Raw genomic sequence first — 25,254 nt, forward strand, 5'->3', positions numbered from 1 at the left:
CAACAGAAACAGACCATAAAGTGGGTGTGTGGGGTCTCTAACAATGCTTTGAGCTCTAAGCACATAGCGCTTATAAGCAGCATCCTAAATACCAGGGAGCGAGCTTCCTATGATCTTCTCAGTTGTCCTTACCACTCTCTGTATGGACTTTCTATCTGAGGCACTGCTGCCACCAAACCAGACAGTGATGCAGTCTGTAAAAATGCTCTCAATCGTGCCTCTGTAAAAAGTGGCCAGGACAGAAGGAGAAAGATATGTTCTCCTCATCCAACACAGGAAATGCAGACACTGGTCATTAGGGAGTTCACTATTAGAGTATATGTAATATTACATAAAGTTTCTGTTTAACTCTTTTTCCATTTTGTCGTCAGAAAAGGTATGTCTCAACTGGGCTAAGTATGGAAACATCTTTAAGTAGCCATCCTCTCCTCTCCTACCTGGCACTAAGTCCCACAGAACAGAACATAAATCAACATGCAAATGTTTGAACAATTCATTTTTGGAAAGTATTTCCTTTTAATCAAAGTCATCTTTCTAAAAGCAAAAGTGTATTTCATTATTCTCTGTACATCACATTTGCTAACTAAAAACTATGTCCTCATCTCAGCCATGCCTCCCAAACCAACTTACGTCCTCTTGTTAATAAACCTGGTAAGGTGAAATTTCAGAGTTATTTAGGTCTACACTGTTTTTTACAAGGAGCTCAAAATTGCTTCTTTGAGTCATAGCTTTTCTACTTATTTATAAGAACATCACACTCTTTCAGTTGGTATTATTATGAATTTAGTCACCCATATTCTCTAGGCCTTAAGAAAGGCCTAAGAACTACAGTACAATTCATTAATATTTTGAGTAAAATTTCTGTCATCCTTAGGTTACTCCATTTTTTCACTTTCTTATAATAGGATGAGATAGTTACTCAAATGGTCCTATAATTGGAGAACTCTATAATAGCCCCCACACACACCTTGACTGCAAAACATTCTATATCTCATTTCCAGCAAGTTCAACTAAAGAATGTTGCCTTTTTATTTATAAGAACTTTCTTTGAACCCTGGACAAAACCCTGGACAAATGTTTCCAACAAAATGCACATATTATAGGGATAAGGGAATAAATAATACATGGCAGACCTTAGGAATACATTTATAAAAATTAATAAGAATACAAATGATTTTTTATGAAGGAAATGCTGGATTTGGCCTGTGAAGGGCCTTGTAGTGATTAAATGCTCATAAAATAAATAAGTAACTTTTTAGAGTTATTTCCAGTTCAGTTGAAGGCTGCTTAATATATTGTCCCCTTTAGTAGGCAGGTATATGGGTTGTGGTATGGTCACTGCAGACCATTGTTACAGAGTATTCTGAGCCATGCTTGGTTTTCCTTTCATTTATTCCTGTTGACAGTGATATGTCTCACTATGAACTATTAACTGGCCCCAGTAAAGGAAGAATTTAGCTATCCTTTCATTTTTTTTTCTCTTAGAACTTCTTTTGCTAGCATTGTGGTCTTGCACTTAAATGATTTCACAGTTCTCCTTCTTGAACAAGACATTTTCTTTCTTCCTTCTTCCTAATCCCAAGAAGCCTAAAGAAAGGGTGAAACACTTTAAAAAAAAGTGATCCAGCACAACAAAGTGATTTCGGCTGCTTTGTGAACAAAACATCTTAAAACATTTTCTAATGTGCACCAACAGGGATTTATGCTACCAATGCACTGCACTAACCCTGACAGGCAGTGTTAGTGTAATAGTTTTTCTAAGATATAGGCAGTTTTAATCTGCATCAAACTTTGGCTTTTAATTCCCTTTTCTTTTCATGCAAAATACAGATTTATTTAGGTCTTTGAGGAAAATCCTTAAGTCTGTATGAATGACTTACATTTTTCAAATGTATCTTTGGGTACTTCTGTTATCTTGGATGTCCAACTTGTCTGGAACGGTATAGAGTCTCCTGCCTGAGCAGGGGATTGGACTAGAAGACCTCCAAGGTCCCCTCCAACTCTCACATTTTGTTCTCTTTTTACATATCTTTAATACTCTTTAATACCTTAATACTCTAGAAAGAGTGCAGAGAAGAACAACAAAGATGATTAGTGGACTGGAGGCTAAAACATAAAAAACCAGTTGCTGGAATTGGGTATGTCTAGTTAATGAAGAGAAGGACAAGGGGTGACATGATAGCAGTGTTCCAATATATCGGGGGTTGCCACAAAGAAGAGGGAGTCAAGCTATTCTCCAAAACACCTGAAGGCAGGACAAGAAGCAATGGATGGAAGCTATTCAAGGAGAAAAGCAACCTAGAACTAAGAAGAAATTTCCTGACAGTAAGAACAATTAACCAGTGGAACAACTTGCTGCCAAAAGTTGTAAATTGTCCAACACTGGAAGTTTTTAAGAGATTGGACAATCATTTGTATGAAATGGTATAGAGTTTTCCTGCCTGAGGTTGGATTAGAAGACCTCCAAGGTCCCTTCTAACTCTGTTATTCTATTCTATTCTATTCTATTCTATTCTATTCTATTCTATTCTATTCTATTCTATTCTATTCTATACATTTTAAAAACATTTCAGTATCATATAATTTAATATAGGTAGTCCTTGATGATTATGTTAATTGGAACTGGAAGTTCTATCACTAACCAATGCGGTAATAAACTATGACCTCATGTGACCATATTGACTTACAATGACAGTTACAACAGTTCCTGTTCCAGTTGTTAGGGACAATGTCACATGATCTGTTTTTGTTTTATTTTTTTATTTTTTATTTTTTTTCTTTCCCCATTCTTCCTTTATGGAAATTTAAAAAGGGTGATGCCAGGTTGAATTGGGCAACCATAGTTAAGAAAACATTAATAAAGGAAAAAATTAGAACTGAAGCAGCATGGTAAATATTTTATATACTGTGTAGTTAAACTCTCAGCTCACTTAGAAAAGAGGGTATAAATTTTTTATCGTCTGTAAGGGATAATCTACACTTCCCTATAAACAGATTGAATAGAATTGAATAGAATTTCATTAGGAAATATTTCAACTATAGTGCCCATTTTTTAAACTGATTACAAGATTTTTTTCATTATTTTTATTGACTTTTTTATTCTTGCCTTGTGGCTTTTTAAGACAGCGTGATGGTACTAACAAGTAGTTTATTGAACAAACAAGTATGAAAGACATTCATTGATTCTAATTGTCTGTCATGAATATCATGAGGAAGCATTTCTATGAATATTATCAGGGAATGTTTCATCCCACAATTGATCTTTTAGAAAGTTCAAATTAATATCTTGTCTAACGATGATGAGCCTTATCAATTGAGTGATTGCCAACATTAAAAAAGAAGGAGGGAGAAGAGGATTAAAATGTGTTGTCCCTATTAGATTTAAGTACTTATGGCCCCAAATCAATCAGATCGTAAACTGAGTAATGTTATTTCTGCCAAAACAATCAGTCAGGATTTATAATATATAGCTTTATCTGCTGAAAAATAATAGTATCATAGAAGTTTATAAAATCTAGCACTAGTGTGTTGCATACTCTCTGTATGTAAGTATTTAATCTACTCCTCTCTATCTCTCAAATATACATTCATTTACAATCTTTCACTCTTGGATATGATAAGTAAGAAAAATATTAATAAAATGTAGGTCCCATCAAAACTGGAATCTACATTTTATTAATATTTTTTCTGATATTTAATTTTATTTACCTAGAAATGCATACTGTCATTTACCATGAATCACACCAATTATAATGTCTATCTAATACTCTAAATGCTGTATTCTATTTCAAGATTTCCCATAAGAAATAGCATTATTGGGATAGCAGGCGTATGAAGATATCTATAAAAATATGCTGAGTTTATCCTACTCAACTTAGCTGAAAATGTTCAAACTATATGATGCAGCTACTTAGAGCCATATTTCAGAGATAAATTTATTTTATTGTGCTTATTATAATCTGGATCTTGTTTGAGAAGGGGATAGACAAACTAGAATGGAATTAGAAGATGGCAGTGGAAATGACAGGAGCAGGAAGAATACCTTGCTCCAGAAAAGTTGAAGCAACTGATTATATGTAGCCCCCAAAAAGGGGAAACCAAAAGGGCATGATTACGTTTTTCTAATATAATATCCTTAATATTAACAAATGAATTGCCACCTTATACTTAGATGCAAAATAAATTATTAAAAATATAACTATTAGCATAACTATATTCAGAAAAGCTACTATTAGCATAAAAAATAGAAAAAAATATAAGAAAACTTATAGGCAATATAATTCAAACAGCAGGAATATAATTTGTTAAATTAATAGACAACACATTAATTATAGCAATCTCTGAACATAAACACACGTGTATTATAATTGGTGTCTTCGATGCATTTGAAGTGGAGAGCAAAAATGTTTATATTTAATTTACAAGAAAGAAGTTTAAAATGAGGTTTATGGAAAAATAATCCAAGTTTCTCTGGTGACATTCATCTTTTTTAAAATGCTGATTAATTTTGGATTAAAAAGTGTTATTACTGGACTAAAAGATATATGCTTTTCATTTAAGACTAAAGAAGAAATATATTTCAGCCTCTTCATTTTGCAAAGTAGAGATAGTTATAGTACTGGCTAGTAATTGAGGTTGAAAGACTATTTATATTTCTCTAACTATAGTCTCTCATCTAACAATCATCAACTATCACAACTATTCAGGTTTATCTTGGACTATTTCAGTTATCTTAAAAAAAAAAAAGGCAAAATCTACAAGTGTATGACCAAATCATGCAATTGAATTTTAAAAAGAGATGAAAAGAATGTGAACAAATGTCACCAGATTGTAGCATCATGAAATTAATTGCATGAGTATCACGTATGTTATATATTTTCAATTAATTATGAAGTTTATTTTTTAGTCAATCCAAATCCTATATATAGTAACGATAAATACAATTAAAATGATTGGAAGTTTATTGCTTGAGAATTGGCTTGTGATCATTCTTAAAAAATAATTATATTGGAATGCAATATTATAGAAGTCAAAGCTTTGGAAATGCAGTCTGTCAATTTCAGTGCAAGTTCCCTAATAAAGGTAGTCCTCGACTTAATGGCCACAGTTGACCCCAAAATTTCCATTATTATGCAAGACAGTTAAGTGAATTTTGCCCCATTTTATGACCTTTCTTGCCACAGTTGTTAAGTGAATCACTGCAGTTGTTAAGCTAGTAACACAGTTCTAATGTGAATCTGCTTCCCCATTGCTTATCAGGAGGTGATCAGAACACTGATAAATAAGAGTCAGTTGCCAAGCATGTGAATTTTGATCATGTGACCATGGGGGTGCTGCAGTGGTCATAATTTCAAATGGTCACTAAACAAACTACTGTAAGTCAAGGACAACATGGCATAGTGTGTGGAATGAAAGTGGCAAAGAAGGAACAAATCCTCAGAGAACTATTACATCAAGGCTAGACAGTGACCAAGGATGATCCCATCATCCCCACACTCCCCACAAACACATACATTCTGTGATTGTACAACTAATTTTGAAGTCCAGGCTACAGAAGAACATCTTTATCCAAAGTGAAATAAAGTTAGCCTGCCTGAAAGAATAGATAGATGAAAATTTGTGCAAAGGCTTTATTTGCTCCTCCACCTGACAGCATTGTTGTTATGTTCCTTTTCCCACACCACTCCCATTCTACACATTGGATCTCTAGGTGCTGTTCAGTATTACGGTTTCTGAACTCAGTAACAATTAGAATGGAAGTTCTTGGAACAGTTGCTAAAACTGCATTTTCATCAAATTAAACCTCAGTAGGGTTTGCAGTCTGATTCCCAGAAAGAAGGGCCATGCTATTGGTTTTGTTTGAATATAAAATGATATAATTGAATTGAGTAGCAACCCATCAGCCTTCATGCAACTTATTATATTTTGCATGATTTTTCTTGACAAATTCCTACAAATTTCTTGGATCATCTAACTGATTTACTTATCACATCAATCAGGTTCAAGCAGGTTCCATATTTTCATGATGACAGCCTCTATGATAAGCTACAGAAATGTGTTTTTGACCCACCTGTTAGGAGTACCATATTTCCTTGAAAGGAATTCAGAGTGAATTCTTGTGAATCCATGCCAGCCTGCATGATGTCTCTACCCTCACCCAATCCCACTCCCTCTCCCATCCACCAGCCACTTACCTGCCTGCTGGCCTGGGATTACCAATTTCCTGCTACCTTTCTCATTGACTTTACTTGACAATCACATTACTGCAGCGTACCGTGGCAGTGTGGCAGCACAGTAGCGTTGAAGTGGCCACAGCTTTTCCAATTTTTCATCTCATAGGAGCAATGAGTCCAAGATTTTGAATACATATAAGTTAGCCCACTTGAAGTTCCTTGATTCCTAAACTATTGCCTCAAGATGCATCATTTCACCCAATTGAAGGTGACAAACAGACACAGAATAGTAGTATATAGATAATAATAATTTTATTTCACTGTTGCTCTTAATTCATTATGCATGTAAATCCTCTACTTTCTTTCAAAATGGTATTAGAAAGTTTTTCTCTTCATAAATTTAAATAGGATATACTCTCTACAAAAGGATATGCTCTTTGTTTTCATTTGAGTAGTTTTATTTTCTCTGTAAGATATTTTTCTGAATAACATTTTGTTTAGATTTTCATTTTTTCTTAACCTTTTACTAATAACATTGACATTAATATACACTTTTTGTAAATAATGGCATATGTAATATTAAAGGGTATGAAGAATGAACTCCGTCTTATACCATAATGTGCTCTACATGAGGTTATCTTCAGAATCGGTTCTGAAGATTCAGCTAATACTCAGATTGTGTATATAGTATCCACAGATAGACTGAATATGGTAATTATATTAGCTGGTCTCCTTTCATCTTTATTGGCTGCCAGGTAATTCTACTGTAGTCCAGATTGCTGTCTTTTACTTATAAAGTCCTTCATGATGTCCAGCATTGCTGCCTTTTCAGGCTCTGTTCCAAGTTCAAAACTCTTGGGCTAATGGGGAAAGGAGCAGGTAAGTTAACCTCTGCCACTACAGATACAGCTGAAATATATTCCTTGGTATCCTTAACCTTTGGCTGTGGATTGTTGCTAGAGATAACACTATTGTGTTACTCAGTGCTTTTTTTGTAAAAAAAAAAAAAAAAAAAGGTGCCAGAACTCACACATGTCATACAACCCGCCTTGCCTACCAAACAAGGTTCCATCCAAAAAAGGTGCCGGAACTCCGTTCTGGGCGTTCTATGACAAAAAAAGCCCTGGTGTTACTTACTGATTTACTCCTACAAGCTTCATTTTTTTATCTTTATTAAACTTTAGGCGATTGTTTGAAAGGCATTTAGCTTTGGCTGAAGTGGCTAATTTTGTTCTTATTTATATTATTTTTCTCTTTTTGTACCTTGGCTCTCTTTCTCTCTGTCTTTTTTTTTTCGTTTGTCACTTTATGCAGCCTTGAGTACAAGAAGACTACCAAATAAATAAATTTTAGTAATAAAAATTAGCTATGCTTCACAGTCTGTCTGCTTGCCTATTACCAGACCTTGTCTAATAGTGATGCATTAAAAAGAAATAACAATTTATAATACAAAAATAGTCGCTTCCTTCTCCTCCAACTTCTTTTTTAATTCCTTCATCACCATTACATTGTTTTGCTCAAATAAAAGTATTATCAGCATACATTCTCTAAAATGATTCATATTTACGGAATAAAAAGCCATGACAGGATGGAAGTACACTGAAACTTGAACAAGCTAATTGCTTAATTCAAGGATTATAAATCTAAATCTAAATTGCATATTATTGATAGTTAATTACACAGTTCAGGTCAAATAGAAACCCATATAATGCCAGATAGACATATCTTGCATAAAATAGATCCAGCTGGGTAAAATAATCCACTTGCAATCATTATTTATACACATATTTATAGATTTTTAATAGTCCTTTCCTTTTAATACAATACTTTCTTTTTAAATATGCCTTCTTTAACAGAAAAGGCTATATAGCTAACTTATGGTAAGAAGAAATGCATGTTGAGATCCACACATCTATTTGCATCAAGATGAAACTGGGCAAGCATCAACCTTGTAAAAGGTTTGCTGTGCTGTGTTTATTATTTGTGTCTGGAGAAGGGAATTGTGCAAGATTTTCACAGATCCCATACCAACAGCTTTCTTATTACACTTTGGTAAGTCTATTTGTTTTAAATGAGAAAAACAGGGTTTTTTTCTCTCTCCACACTGAAGAAAGTCACCATTTCAGGAATAACTAGGGGAAATGGCATTTCAGGCATCACTAAATGAAATATTGTGTATTTCTCTCCGTTCCTGACTCTTTGGTTAAATCATTAGCATTTTTCAGATTTGTTGCTGAGTAAGCCATTATGCTTTGAAAACCTAAGTTAGCCTGGAGAAAGTCTAATCTATATACACATTTAGAAGTTGCAGTTTCTAATGAATTTTCACTTGAGTTTCCATTGAACGTTTGTTTTGCTTCACTGTAGCCCAGGGATGTCAAACTGCTGGCCCGTGGGCCGGTTGCATCATACGGAGACCGCGCACCCCAGCTCTGGCAATGCAAAAAACAATACATCGTGACACGTCACGTGACGTGGCGAGTTTGACATCTATGCTGTAGCCTGTCCAAATAACTCTTCCTGTTTACCTTCGCATTCAACATTGGCAGTTGTCAATGTACATTTACCCTAAATGTACACTTTAAAGAGCACTACTATTGTCAAATTCCTGTTTAATATTTTCTGTGAATCAGAGCAACAAAAGTGAAATATTCTCTGTTTATGTAATAATCTTATAATGTGCATGTCCTTTTTTCTAAGAATGACAGCAATAGATGCAAATGCATTAACACCCAACCATGGTAGACTGTGGCAAAGTAGTTTGTGATATTATAAATAAATTTCAATGTAGGCCAGCTTTCATAGTCATTAATTTGTGCTGAGTCACCATCTCACAATACAATAATTATCTAAAGCATTTTGTGCTGGTTTGGAGTTTAAACAAGTGAATATTAAAATAACCAGATATTCTTTAAAAAAACTCATTAAAAAAAAATAAAAAATAGAAGATTTGAAGTATTTGAGAAAAAATCACCTAGCATCTAAAGGAAACAGAACTGGTGCAAAACCTTACAGGACAAGCTTGACAATGTACCACACCAAGCATATATTTTAATTGTAAATCTAATTCTCAGCATGAGGCATTGGGATGCTGATATTGGAAAAATATTTTTTTCAGAAGCTTGTTCCAAAATGTTTTAGAACTTTGGTAGAAATTCATAGAATTTTGAATATAAATTTATAGAAAGTCAATTAAATTTGTTTAAGATGAATGAAATGGAGTGAGCCATGCTAATAAAATTTCTGGTTATGGCATTCTGCATTATCTGCCACTTTCATTGGCCTTAATCACTATTCCCAGCTACATGAAGCATCTTCCAAGTTAGGATCACAACTAGTCTTGAAGAGGAAGTCACACTCCAGAAAATACTTAGAGCTGAAATTCTTGATTTTATATAGGTGTATTTCACATAGATTTGAATATAATTAAAATATAATAATACTATTATTCTCCAGTTGTAACTCCCTGCTTGTCACATTAATATTTACAGATTGGTAACAACCTTTGGAGCTCACATCTATGAACTTTTGGATGCCATATGGAACTTAGGCCTCAAAGCCATGTACTTCTGCCATATTCAATGCTACTCTTCTAGGTTGTCATAGCCATATAAAGATGTCATTATTTATGAATTAAAATATGTCCATGGAATATTACATCTGTGGTTCTGTTGGCCATGGTTACAGATATCCCTTATTTTTCTCACCTATAAATAAAATGTATTGGTTCTGTGCACTGTGGCTGCCTGCACATTAGCATAAAACTATTTGTAAAATAATATAAATTGTTTATATTTTCCATACTATTTCTATACTAAAGTCAATTTTTACCAATAATCCATGAAATTAGGCCTGGAGAAGTTAAATGATTTGACTAATGTTGTGTGCTACATCTGTGGCAGAATTTGGTTCAGAATCCATCTCTCTTAATTTATAATCCCTAACCACTAGCCACTGTTCTCTTATTAAACAAAACATCATTCAGAAACTAGGAGGGGAAAGTGCTTCTAATACATCAAATCTTATCAAATGACTCTAAACTTATCTTGCCTTTGTTTTCACCAAGGTTTGCTGTAAATCTTCCTAACTAGAGAGCAACAGGACTCGTGTCCTTGCTAAAAAGAGAAGATTGATTTACTATATTCACAAAGAGGCAGGTGCTTCCAATGGGGACATAATAATGAATTTAAGTCGCTAGACTCTTAAGGAAAAGTGTTAAGACTGGACAATGTTGTAAATACTTGTAAAATAGAAAAAAAATCTAAAAAAGCTTTATGCCCAATATCTATTTCAAGTAACTGTTTCAGAAAAACGGATGCTGCCTTACAGGCTTCTTATTCTTCAAATCGTCTAATTGATTGCTCACTGAGCTCACTCAGTCCAAAGTAGAGAGAAACTTTGTACAGACATCATTAGTTTTTCTCCATTTAAAGATTAATCATGAAGAGCTCTGGCTCTTTAATTCTGTAATTTGTATATTTAATGGGCTGCTGCAGAATCTATGACAGTAATTAGCATAGCCTGAAAACTCATTAATACACAACAACATGATTAATGCAACATTAATGCAAACATGACTGAAGTTATTTGGGTTATGTAGTAAGAAGATTAAAGCTAAAATGTCCTGTTTGTTTTACCAGTTGTGGGTATAATAGGGTGACAAAAAATAAAAATACAAATAGGTATCAAATTAGTAATTTTAACCTAGCAGATTATATCCAAATCATTATCATTTCCATAATGTCAGGTGTTTTGATACAGAAAACATCATGTATCCTGCAACTGTTTAGGCTGGCTTACCTGTTTCAGGTATACTTTGTTACATTTGCAGTGATTTAGGTCATAAATGTTTCAGATCTTGCCATATTGAAAAGAACATTTTTGAGCCTGGTATTGTATTGAATACAAATAGAAATGTTACACTCTATATTTAAACATGTCCTGATCTGGCCTTTTCACTAAACATTGTAGGAAAATAGTAATAAGAAAAAAAATCTTTAATTGGAATGTATGAAAAGTTTAAATTAGTTTTATGCCAATAAATATTGTGCTTTTTTGCTTTGTAATGAAGTTACCCTTACCTGCCACTGTTATCATTTTTGCTTTGCGATATGTTTTCATATTCATCTCTGATAAAACCAGAAACATGGAAGATTCCCTCCAAACAAAATATTAGTTGAAAATTGGCTGAAAGATTTGAAATAACAATTGCTGAATCTGGTAGACTAGAAGTAACTATGTATATCTGTAGTGATACTCTATTATTTAATGCTTATAGTTTTGAATTTTCAGCTATACTGAAAAGTGCAGTTATTTTATTTTACTTAAGCCTAATTTCGTTCAAGAGGTCAGCATGTTATACAGAACAGAATCTATTTCCTCAGCAAATGGCCATTTTATGAATTTCATTGATGAGGACAGATTTGAACTTGGATCCCAGTGGACCATATCCAATACTTTTACTACTACATCACACCGACTCTGTGTGTATGTGTTTGTGCGCGCATGCACATGTGTGCACATCTTTGAGTCAGTGTCAGTGACTGGAGTCTTCTTACCAAGACTTCAACAGTGGTTTGTTATTATCTGCTTCCTAGAACTGAAGTCCCCCATGTTTGCTTTGTGCCTAAAGACAAGATTAAAACTCACAGTCTCCTGTTTTCTAGTCTGATGCCTTAACTGCTACACCAAATTGGCTTTCCTGACTTTCGTTACAAAAAGGAGTATTTTAGAAAGTCACTATGCTTGTCACTTTTGTTTGTCTTCCTCTCAATCATACATACATAGAAAGATGCACTGGGTGAGTGTATTTTACATATTAATTTTCTGTAGAAAAATTGCTGTGGATATGCTTGGCAAATTAAAAGAAAATTCTATCGCCCAATATCCTCCTTCAATATTTGAGAAGCTTTGAGGAGAGACAGGCAAGACTGATTTCACATCCTAATGCCAGACAGCTGAGTTTCCTTGAAACTTCAACACTTTTACATCTATTCCATTTAAAAAAAATTCTTGGGTGTCTATATTGTAGTTATACAAGATAAGCTTTTCCTTAGCCTTCATCTGACACTATGATTAAAAGTTAGGTGCCTGATAGGAAAAAAAATTTTTGAAGAGAACTAATAGATTGAGGTTGTTTTGTTCTATGGGCTGACATAGACGCCTGATAGGCCATGTTCTCATTTCATTGCAAAATATTTGCCAATGTCTGAAAGGATGAATGTTCAGAACATTTTTTTCATGATATTATCTGTGCTTTTCCCAGTCTGATGCCCCCTAGATGCATTAAACTGCAACTCACATGATCCCACAACAGTATGTTGGCTAGTATGGTTATTCGCTATGCTTGTTAGTGTTTATGGGGATCCAGGAAAGGTTGTAAAGAAAGTAGTTGCATTGCAACTTCAGAGGACTTTGCAAGAAACAAATTATTAGCCTCATTCAGTCAGGTTTCGGGCTTGGGTAAAGTACTGAGGTGGCATTGGTTGTACTCTTGGATGACCTCTAGTGGGGCCAAGATGGGAGTGGTGCATCCATCTTTCTTTTCTTGACCTCTCAGTGGTTTTCAATACTATTGACCAGGGTATTTTTCTGGACTGACTTTGGAAGTTGGCAGTGAGCAGCATGGAGTAGTACTTGTTCTCCTTCTTCCTTTTTTTTTTAAAAAAAAAAAAACAACCCATGAATTTGTTATTAATTGTTTTAAATTGTATTCTTCTTTCACTTTTCTGAGACTAAATTCCAGTAAATGTAATGTAACTTACATATGAATGAACACTATGTGATTAAATATTATTAAATACAATAGATATATTTCTGGATGTGTGTGTGTGTGTGTGTGTGTGTGTGTGTGAGAGAGAGAGAGAGAGAGAGAGAAAGAGAGATGCTTGAAATCTTATTGTTCTGTTGTTTTGTTAACAGAATGTGATGAAATTTACTGTGATGGTAGCTCCTGTATGTGAAACATTAATTTCCATATGCCAAGTTTGGACTAATAGGTTGACATAATTGGTACAAAGGGAAGGCATGTTTATAGGTTATTATGCTTCATCTTCTGTTGTGGAGCTGATTATTAGGGAAGACTGAAATATAAGAGATTAATTCACAAAGTTTTTGATGACTCTGCTGTGTATGTGTTTGGGTGTGTACTTTGCCAAAAAAAAGAATCAGTCTATAGGCTGGGTCAGCTTGTTTGCAAAAGCCTTTTCACATATGGCAACACACAGGCAACAAAGAGAAGGATCATTTCAACTTATTTTCAAATTATTTCAAGCCAGGCCACAAAACAAATTCTGCAAGTGAGCCTAGAACTATATTGTATTGATAAAGACTGCAGAGATAGCCTTTTCCCTTTCTTATACCCCATAGGGCATAACCCTTTTCCTAATGGTTTTTGTTTGTTCACTTGCTTATTTGTTTCCCAGGCTTAAAACATGTCTTGTAACCATTTCAGCATCGTTTCTTCAAAGTTGACTCTGTGACCCTCTATACCAGGTGTCAAACTGGTGGCCTGTGGGCTGGATGCATTACGTGTAGGACACGCCCACCCTGGCTCCGCAAAGGCAAAAAAACATTGCAATATGTCATGATACGTCACATGACGCGACTGAGCTTGACATCCGTGCTCTATACCAGAGGTCCCCAACCTTTAGGGCACCAGGGACCGGTTTTCCATGAACCGGAGGGGGCTTGGTTTTGTGTGCTGCCTGCAACCTGCTGATGGGGCTTTGCTTGTTTGTGCGGATCAGTTGCTGGCATGCCGTGTCCCAGTACTGGTCCACAGACTGGGTGTTAGGGACCCCTGCTCTATACCATAAAGGCAAAGCCCTTTTAACACCCAAGAACAACACCCATATTCTGCAGATGAGCAATCATTGTAAGACTATTCCCAAGGTTCACTCTGATTATTAGTATTGTGTAAAAGAAAAAGAATTAGCCAGTCAATCCTGGGAAAATGAAAATCTATTTTGAATTAACCTCTTTGGGTTGTGCTGAATCTAGTGAACCTCACCATTAATATTAGCTTTTTAATGTGTACTGTGTATTAAAGAACCTTGATGATTTAATAGAAAAATAAGTTCATAGGAATAAAATATAATAATCAAAAATTGAGTAAGCATAGATATTTTTCTGTAATTTCTTCTCATCAGTCTCCTTTCTGTTATCCCAAGCCCTCTATAAGCCAACTGAAACATAAAAGAGCTTTTGATTATATTCCCTGCCAAGTTTATTTAAAGTCAATTGTCACATAGCTCTGAACAGCTATTTTAATAGCATGATGGATGTTCATTATCTCAAGTGAATGTCTTAATATTTGTGAGTATATTGTGACTGTATGGGTGTCAACCTGTGGAAAGATTAAAGTATGTGAGTCAAAGGATACTGCTTATGGTGTGAAGTAATTAGTAGCATTATTGTAATATGAATATGTGTTGTAGTTATGATTCTTCAATTTTTCATAATAGAATCTGTCTACCCGAGAAGCTTTCATTACTTATTATTTTCTGCCTGACAAAGGAAGGAAAAAATGAATATGAAAAAGTTGATTCATTTGATACAGCTGGGTAGAACCCAATAAATTACACTACACTGTTATCAGTGTATTAAAAGGGAGCAACAAGGACATGAATATCACTGTATAAGAAGTAAAAACTCACTCTCAATCAGAAGTACTTACATCAGGAACTATGCAGAATGTAGCAAATAATTTTAATATTTGGTTCTAAAATAATTATGCCAGTTTAATATCCATACGTTGCAATTTAAAGGTTTTTTAATCATTTTATTCCCCCCAACCCAGATTTTCCATGAGAAACCTTCTGAGACAATAAAACAAAATGAAAAGCATTTCATTTCATAGGTAGAAAATGTGTTATTTAGAAATCAATTATATATATATGGTATTATTTTATTTGGCCGTATATAGAATTGACAATAGCAACTGTGGTCCCTGTTTACAGTGACTAGAATGATAAGGTTGGAAGATCTTGGACGTCTTCTAGTCCAAATTCCCAGCAAGAGCTGGAATCCCCAGACTATCCCAGAAAAATGGCATCCCAACTGAAAACTTGAAAATTTCCAATGATGGAGCATCCATGACTCCAGAAGGCAGTCAGTTCCAAAACCTATGAATCTATTTTGTTTCCTCAGTTTTATCCAGACAGAGATCAGAAATAGTTATTGGATGTTCTTCTCACACAAGATCAAATATGTGTAAATGCCATCTCTCCAAATGTTTTTTGTCATGTTCATTTATATGCCATGAATGTGTCAATTAGTTAGAAGTAAACATGTGCTTTTTTTTTATTTCTAACTAGGTATTAAAATAAGCTTTAAAACTGCAGAACTCGATGGCCTACTTTTTCTCTCTATGTCACTTGGTAATCAAGAAGAATTCATTGTCCTTCAGTTAAGAAAAGGCCGTCCTTACTTTCTCTTTGATCCACAGGTAAAATAGTGAAAGTTGCATGGCAATTTTTAATAATACAAAAGAGTATGTATGTATGTATGTATGTATGTATGTATACTTGCTCTTTCCCTGTTTCACATAAGAGTTTAATGTAAAGGTTCTTAAACTATGGGTCCAGACCCCTGAAAAGTCATGAGCAACTTAGTTGTGGGTCACATTATTTTTTGAAAATCTGATCAGATTTGGACAGACAAATTAGGAGCATTATCAGAAATTGCTAGGAGCTTTACATTTCATTTTGCCTGAGCAACCAATAGTAGGCAACTGATGTAACAAAGTTTAAAAACTCTGTGATGTACAGATTAAAATTTAATTTTTCAAAGTAATATATTTTTTCAAACCTACACTAATGAAATCATTAGTTTTATTTATGGGTGGGTTCTCACATAAATTAATTTATCATGCATGGGGATCATATTACTACAGAGTCTTAGAAGGACTAACTAGACTTCAGGTGACATATTCATCCCTAACAAGGAGAGAAGAACTGAAAAATGTGTACATTGTAATCAGTCAGGTAATCAGTTAAGTGGAAATTGAATAAAATTTCAAAATCACAATTATTTGGCCTTTATGAAATTTTATATTAAAGCTATACAAAAATATTTTTATAGATAAAAAACAAGGAAAATGAGAGCATTCCATTGCCTGGTAATTATGATATTGATTATGAAAATAACCGAGTTAATAACAGAGTATCCCATTTTGAAAAAGGTAGCTGGAACAAAAATTCATTCTCCTATTCATTCTCCTTCCTGCTTGTAGTAGCAGGAAATTTTTATTGTTTATTTCAAAAAAAGGGTTTGGAAAATGGACATATTTTTTTCCCAGGGAATTAAATGCAGGTTTCAAAACTTTATTATTCACTGATATGTTTTTTTTCTATTTGAAATTACAAGGATTTCTTATATAAGGGTATCTCTTCCTGTTCTTTCAATTGACGCACATCTCTTAATCTACAGTCTATTAATTGTTATTTACTTATTTATTTCAAGTGCTATTATGTCATTTTAGCCACATAGCAAGTTTAAGTGGCTTATGAAAATAGTTACAATAAATTCTCTCTCTCTCTCTCTCTCTCTCTCTCTCTCTCTCTCTCTCTCTCTCTCTGTGTGTGTGTGTGTGTGTGTGTGTATGTATGTATGTATGTATGTATGTATGTATGTATGTATGTATGTGTGTGATTTTATAATTATAGTTGTATCAATAGCATCGTTAAATCTAAATAACAATTATGCCATTAATAATGCCCAGATACACCCTATATTCCCCTATCCTCCTTATTAGTGTCCAAGGACCTGCCTATTGTGATGGAATGTGCACTGCTTAGCATATGGATAGGATTTTGCCAACTCAGTTTGTCAAAAAAGATGCAAACATATGTCTAGTATTCCTTGTCTGCCAACATCACTTCAAGTATTTCTTCTACTACTTCATTTCCTGAGGTTTCTCTGTAATCCAGGATCAGTGTACAGGTTAAGATGTTCTGGGGCAATCCCATCAATACACCCCAATTACATTTTGTTCCAGAGTCTGATTCAAATCTCAAAATGGCTCTCATGTCATTTTGAAGGTGTCCATGTATGCTCTGAAATCCAACTGAATCCATCTGACACCTGAGGCAAACCGACTACAGAATTGTGACACTGATCAGTCCTATAGTCACCAGAAATAGTGTCTCCATAAGAAATGACTAGTTTTTATATCTACCATCCCCAGATCATGTCTCATATAAATCAAATCTAAGATGTGACTTTGCTTTTGTATCAGGAATGTAATGATCTGACGTAAGCCTATAGTAATAGCTCATGTACTGAGCTATTCCAGAATCTGCCTACAGAGCTAGCAAGATGAAATCAACCATCACTAGCATCCTGGATTTGATGAACTCAAGGTTTTTCTACTGTATACTCTGTTTCCAGTAGTGGGGTAACTAGCCAGATAATTCAGGAAAATAATAAATAAAGCATGAACAGTATACATTTGTCAGACCTGATGTATGTTACATGACATCTTCTTCCAAAGTGATGTCCTCCAGACATATTAGTATACAACTTTCAGAATTACTGACTAGCATAACTCGGGACTATTTTGTCTGGCAATTTATGGAGGCCCCATGTGAGGAAAGTGGATCTATTGTAGAATCTTGGATGCATCTATCCTGAATTAAGATCATTGTGTTTTCAGTAGATATACAGTTGCGTTGTAAAGTAATCTGTGACCTACAAAACAAAGTGAAAACTTGCACATTAGAAATTATCACAAATAATCTAATAGAAGTGCTTATTTTGTCTATTGAGCAAGCAGTATTACTGAGTTAATTTGTCTGAACTCAGAAGCTGAGAAGCATTGGGGCTTGGTTACTACTAGAATGGGAGACAAGCAGGGAATAATAATAATAATAATAATAATAATAATAATAATAATAATAATAATAATAATAATAATAATAATGATAATAGTAATAAAAGAGTTGGAAGGGTGTAGGCTAGACTGAAAAGTTGAAAAATCCCAGAAGACAGAAGCAAACTTTTTTGAATTGCTGCCAAAAAACCAGCATGATTTGATCTGTGTAATCACCAGGAATTAATCTCAGCTCAAGGGAACATTATTTTCATAGGAACAGTCTTTTTACAAACATTTCTCTTTAGCTTTTATCTTTCACTACTAAAAAGGCAAAGTTTTTCTCAAGTAAAACTCTACTCTTAGTGGTTTCATGGATATTTCCAGGTACTGAAATGTAACAATATTCCAAATTTCAATGCAAATCTTCAGTAGCACAATATTAGGATTTTTTTAAAAAAAGGAACTAATGTGCAGTCATCAGAAACAAAAATATCCCTACAATGTGAAAGGAAATAATTGAATCAGTTATGCAGTTTGTATTTTGAAATAAAGTCTTATTTAGTTTGCTTGACTAAATAAATTTAAATAGTGTATTTTATAAGACATGCATTTATGTTCATATATAATTTTCTTCAATATAATATGTCTGTAATTTTTGCAGGCAAGATAAATAGATAGAGCATGCATTCCATGGTATCTGGATTGTATCTTGGTCACAAAGTACATTACAAAATTCAGGAATACATGAAAAAGTTGAAAAATAACCTTTATTCTAATCCATATATTACTTGGGCAAGTACAAATTCAATAGATTCACTTAAAAATATAGATTTAAAAATTATTCCCATTCTTAGTACTACATATGTTTAAGTGCAACTTGCTTTCTACTGTGTCTAGAAAAGAGAAAGCTAGAGATTTCTCCAAAACTGATCAACACATAGCTATAATTTGTGCAATGTCCAGTCTTGTTAATTTGTGCAGCATCTTGCTTAAGATACTTAAATGTGTTTATGGATGAATGCCTTTTACTTCAAAGCAATTTCTGTTAAGGATGATTGTAAATGGATTGTGGACTGTAGACAAATTCAGCTTTTCACATGCAACAGAAACACTGGAAGGAATGCAGAGCAAAACTACAGACATTGCTTCCATATTTACATTGTGTTTGGCATATGTGATTATATAATTTGAAATTGAGAACTTACATGTGTGATTTTAGATAAATAACATATAAATGCTCCAGATTGTTGCCAAAATATATAAAGAATCACTTTTGTAGACACCTGATCTTTGGCATGCAGCATCGTTTGTAACAATTTTAACGCTAACTAAGTATACTTTGATGAGACAGCATTTAATAAAATGCTCATTAATTTCATCATTAGCAAGGGTATGCTAAGAAGTAAGCCAGTTTCTTATGTCACGCCCAATTAGCATCCCATGCTAGTAATCCCATTAGTATTGTTGAATTCACTAATGGAAAAACTAATGGGCATGCTACCAGGGCACAGTAATTGGGCATGACACCAGTTCTGGTTTTAATTATTAAACTATGATAATGAAATGTGTGTTTGTAAAATATTAAAATGTTGAAATAGGGTGGAAGACAATAAAAATAGTGTATGAATAGAAAATGAGCCTATTCATAAAATGCATTATCATGGATAACTTTTCTATATATATTATATGCTTACCAAGATAGCATCAGGTTTTAAAACATCTGATGAATCAACTTAAACTCCGCTATGGCAGTTGTGAAGTTTCTCACTAATGCACTGAATTTCACAGAATTAATGCTTATGGGCACTATCACAAAGTTTTGAGCATACTATGCACTAAAGGTGATAGAAACATTACGAAAAACACACATGTGACACCTCCACTCCAATTAATTATATTAGAGAAGCTATATAATTATTTTTGTACTTCTAGAATTTTAGATTAATGCATTTCTGGAATATTCCTACAATAAAGAAAAATAACAGCAAACTTTAAGCACAAGTTTGAGGATATGTGATAGCTGTAGTTATCTGCTCTGTTAAATATGTTAAATATATTTTGAGCATTTCTCAGCTATTGAAACTATGACAATGGTTGTCCATTTTTAATTGCTGGATAAATTATTTTCTGCAAAAAATAGAAATAATGTGAATTTAAATTAATTGCCATTCATTTTAAATGACAAACTTTAAGAATGTTTCTGTATCAATTAAAGTGGCTCAAGGCACTCAAAAATTAACAAATATATTTCTGATTATAAATCATGTATTCGTTCTCTTTCCTTTTCTAAGGGATATTTTTATATTTGCATCTGTTTCTTCATACCTTAACCAAATTTAAAATGTGTGTGTGTGTGTGTGTGTGTGTGTGTGTGTGTAACTTATCATATAAAGCTCATTAGATCAAGATGTTTGTGTAAAGGCTTATAATTATGGATGTGCTTAGAAACATTTATGTAATGCCAAAAAAGAAAAGTGAGAGTGTATAGAAATTTAATATGAAATTCTTATATACAAATTAAGTATCACTTTCAAATGTCATATGCTCACTTTTGATCTATACCTTTTTTTAAAAAAAACTATCACTATTCTAAAATTGCTATCATTTATTTATTCAAACCTAGCTTCTACATGTCTTTTTTTTTTCTACATGTCTTTTGAAGAGAATGATCCTTTTCAAGTTAGTAGCCCCAATGCCATAAAGAATTGTTCATAAATAATCTGTGGGATGTTTTAAAAAATTAGTGTTAAATTATATTGATCTTTTGTGCCTTTGGTTATGGAATGAAGACCCATATTCTTTCACTTCCTACATTCATATGTTCTAGTCTGCAAAATTAAAACAAAATCAGACCTGGGAAGCATTTTGATAGAAAATCAACTGGAAGCATGAACACTGCAGATGCTGTGAGGCTGAAAAAAAAAGTCCATCTTCATAACCAGTTCCATCAACTTTAGATCTGTTATTCTTTTGATTCCAACCCACTTTAGAGGATTGCTAATGTAAAGATAAAATGGTGGGAGATCCCCATATAACCTGCTTTGAAGTCCTGAGAGAAAGATGGGACATAAATAAATGGAAACCGAATATTTTAATTACTTTTTAAAATGTGGATCACAGTTGGATCACAGTTCTGGCATGATGAGCAGGTGCTAGCTGTGGCTTGGAAGGCATTTGCACAACTTCATATGGTATACAACTTGCACTCTCTCCTGGATTGGGAAGGCCAGTCATTCATGCTCTATTAGCTTCATGTGGAAGTTTCAGCTGGTCCAGAATGCAGTGGCAAGGACACTGGTGGGCATGCCTCCATATGCCCATATGTCATCCCTGCTCCTCAAGCTGCAATGACTGCTAGTTTGCTTCTAGATGCTGATTATAACCTTTAAATCCTACGTAGCATTGGGCCTACTTATCTCAGGGACTGTTTGTCTCATATGGTGTCTTTCCAGTCAATACGAGTCACCATATTGAGTGATCCACATTCCTTCAATTATACATCTTTTGGGACCCTGGAAGCATACCTCTTCTGTTACATGTCTATGGAGATTCTCAGTCATCCAGGTAATTGTTGTCCCAAAGGTACTTTTTCAGGAGGCAACTGGACTTTCTTGTTTTTCTTTGAAAACATTTTGCTTCTCATCCAAGATGAATCAGAGCTGAAGAAACTTCTTGGATGAAAAGCAAAACATCTTCAAAGAAAAACAAGAAAGTCCAGTTGCCTCCTGAAAAAGCACCTTTGGGACTTCTCTGTTACAGTACCTGCCTACTGGAATACGGTTGTCCTGAGATCCATGTGCCTCCCACCAAAATGGTGTTCTGGGGGGACTTAAAGATCTCACCATTCTCCCAAATTCAGGGCTAGGGTGAATTATGAAATGTATTTGTAAATATTTTCTATATTGTTGACCAAATTCACTATTTTGTATGTTTGCGTTTTAATATTCTTTTTAAAAAATCTTAAATTCCTATGGAAAAAAATAATGTTTCTTTTCTTATATTTTATTTTGTTGGTTTTACTATGAGCTACTCAGAGTCATTCTGGAGTTGTGTAATGCCTAAATCAAAATAATAATTGTTCTAATTATTATAGGGTTCTGCTATTGCTGTAACTCCAGTAAATGATGGTGGAAGGAAATATAATGATAACAATTGGCATCATCTGAGTGCAATAAGAAATCAAGCCTTCGGAAAAATCATTATAGATGGACAATTCTCAGGTAATGATCTCATTATGATCAATTTAATTTTCTGAAGGGTTTCTTCCACCCATTATTTCTAAGCTATTCTGTGAATGTTTATCTTATGATTATTTTCTCTGTTATAATTTTGTATGCTTTCTGCCAGGCTAGCACACTTTTCTGAGATCAGCCTTTTTGTTTTATAATTTGTTTTATCTATAAAACTAAAACAGTGAGTTTTGATTCAACCTATTCTAGTTCACATTTAAACACAACTATTATTTTTTAGGTTCCTCATCAGCTACAAGTGGTAGTATCATTATAGGAGAAAATACAGGCATTTTTGTTGGAGGACTTCCACAAGACTTTATAATTGAAAGAAAAGATATAGGTGAGAAGATTATACTAGATGAATCTTAGAATTCGTTCTAAGAATTAACAAAGACATTTTTTGTTGTGTGTAGCTAAGCATTGCCTGTACTTTCCCCACCACCTCTTTACATGCAGACATCTTTATCCATTTCACTAAATATTCAGAAGTTGATTTTCTGCAACTATTATTCTTTTAGTATCTTGGAAGTTATTTATTTCTTTTATAAAGCCTGATTTCTTCAGTACTGCTTGCTGAGATGTGTGAATGCTGGCTCACCTGCTTGATACAGAAGCATACTGCTGTACTACAAAGAACAGCTTGACAGCACAGTAGCTAAGAAATAATCACCATATAAATGTAAAGTATAAAATAGCATGTATTAGATTCAATAGGATGTTCCCAACTGCCCCTCCCTATAGTTGATCCATTCAAATCCTTCACAACATTTTTTGTTTTGCTGCTGCAACAATATTTTGTTTAAGGATCATATCCAAGAAACTGTTACAAACAGGTAAGTGTTTCTATTGATTCTGGGAACTGCCCTGCGAAAGCAAGGAAGGATATAACTTTGAAAAGATTCTCTTCATTTTGAAATTCTAATAACTTTGCTGTTTGTTTATTTATTCATTAATCAGGCCCAACTAAAATAGTCACAAAAGGATTTGTGGGGTGTCTCCGTGATATCTTCTTGCAAAAGATGCGTCATCCCTATGAAGTCTGGGAACCTTTAAAATGGGAAAAAGCATTAGAGCAAAGGAATGCTTATCACAGTTGGGAAGGTTGTCCTACTAGCCTTGAAGATGGAGCACATTTTCTTGGGGAAGGTATAATCATATGGTAAAATTGTTAGAAAAAGTATTTGTTTTTCTTTCTGTTTTAGACAAAAGAATATTGCTCTAACATTGGAGGTTTTTTAAGAAGAGATTAGACAACCTATTTGTCTGAAATGTTATAGGGTTCCCTGCTTGAGTAAGGGGTTGGACAAGAAGACCTCTAAGGTCCCTTCCAACTTTGTTATTATGTTATTATTACTTACCTTTTGGTTCTGTTATTTTATGCATGTATTAAGTTAAACTCAATGAAAACTGAGAAATCCAATGTTATTTAAAAAATATAAAATTTATAAAAAGGGAAAAATCATATCAAAATCAGCTAAAGCACAACTGGCTTGTAGGAACAGAGGGATGGATGCAAATGAATATGAAAAAACATCTGCCTGTCATCCACTGTCTATTTCCCACCCACCCCCCTTTTTTAAGGAGGGTATCAGTTGAAAAGAATGGATATGTTTTCATGTATGTTGCTAATACGTGTCTGTTGCTAATATATGTGGGCTGAATTACAGATTTATATATATATATATCTTACATGTATGTGCTTGAAAACGTAGATCTGCATTCCTTAGACTGATATTATATGTACATCTATGCATGATTCATATTAAATTTTATTTTCACTTATAGCACCTATAGTATAATATTCTTGCCTTTCTCCTTAAGGTTTCCTAGAACTCCATTCAAATATTTTTCATGGTGGCATGGATTTTGAGATCTCATTTATGTTTAAAACAGATCAATTCAGTGGATTACTTCTGTTCATTTACAACAAAGATGGCCCTGATTACATTGCTGTAGGTTTGTTTGTTGTTTTTGCTTGGTTGTTTTGCTTACTTGGTTTAACTGTAGATTGCTGTGAGCAGGATGCAGACAATTTTTTAATGAAACATTTTCATATTTTGGAATGGCCAATTGAGGTCACTTGTTGCATAGATTTTTTAATTCAATTTTAAATTGTAGAAATGTTGTCTCTGGCTTGTAAAAATGAAAGAAACAGACACACATAGAGAGACACACAAATTGATTCTCCTCCCATTCCAGTTCTGTAAGAACCGCAGGCAGCTGATGGGATAAGTCCTGTTGAACTGACTTTGGATATTTTCATTTTATCTTAAAAGTGAAATATTATACAAAAAAGGATATTCTCTACAAATTCATTTGAGAAAAACTGTGTATATCACAAAAGCTTGGATTTTGCTTTTTAAACCCAGTAATCCCAGCACTACTTGCAATTTCTTGCATTGTTTTTTATTTCTAGTCCTGGAAATTCAATAGTCATTGAGACTTAAAACTATATTCCTTAAAAATCACTGCACTTTTTGAATGATTTAAATTCAGATGCTAGATTGGTTTTTTCCCTGCAATCATCTCTCTCTCTCTCTCTCCCTCTCTCCCCCCCCCCTCTCTCTCTCTCTCTCTCCTGTTTTAACTTCAAATGGCAGGCAGAACTGAAAAGTGGAAGTCTGATTTTCCTACTAAATAATGGCATTGTCTCCACACATGTCAATCTCTGGTTAGGATTGTCTTACTGTGATGGAAACTGGAATAAAATTATTTTGTCAAAAAGAGGACCAGTAGCTTCAGCAAGGATGAATGAATGGACAGACCATGTGATGGAACCTGATTTGGAGCAGCTATTTGTAAACTCCCCAGTCTACCTTGGAGGGACTCCAGTTGAGGTCCAGGGAACATTTAAAGAACTGGGCTTAGAACAGGGTGTGTACTATATGGAGAGTACTTTGATTTGTGTGTAAATAGAAATGTATCCATGCATCTTGCATCCCCTCCTTATGTTAAGTAATATTTATGTAATTATACTTAAATAGAACCACTTAGTATCTTACTTTGAATTCCATGCTACTTTTTAAAATTAAAT

At 33.9% G+C, this 25,254-nt stretch overlaps 1 protein-coding gene across 1 annotated transcript in view; it reads left to right on the top strand.

Annotated features, from left to right (window-relative positions):
* The window catches only part of LOC107293460 (usherin-like), a gene marked incomplete at its 3' end in the record, with an annotated part of 212,151 nt that overhangs the window by 125,613 nt on the left and 61,284 nt on the right, over positions 1-25,254 (top strand). Inside the window, exons 21-26 of the mRNA XM_015822612.1 lie at positions 15,491-15,621; positions 22,082-22,208; positions 22,459-22,560; positions 23,193-23,366; positions 24,042-24,176; positions 24,825-25,094. Of these exons, the coding sequence (XP_015678098.1) occupies positions 15,491-15,621; positions 22,082-22,208; positions 22,459-22,560; positions 23,193-23,366; positions 24,042-24,176; positions 24,825-25,094 (939 nt within the window). The remainder of the gene's footprint in view (positions 1-15,490; positions 15,622-22,081; positions 22,209-22,458; positions 22,561-23,192; positions 23,367-24,041; positions 24,177-24,824; positions 25,095-25,254) is intronic.

This window comes from Protobothrops mucrosquamatus, unplaced genomic scaffold (genome assembly GCF_001527695.2).
Source record: "Protobothrops mucrosquamatus isolate PMUCROS unplaced genomic scaffold, P.Mucros_1.0 scaffold1626, whole genome shotgun sequence".
Taxonomy (NCBI): domain Eukaryota; kingdom Metazoa; phylum Chordata; class Lepidosauria; order Squamata; family Viperidae; genus Protobothrops; species Protobothrops mucrosquamatus.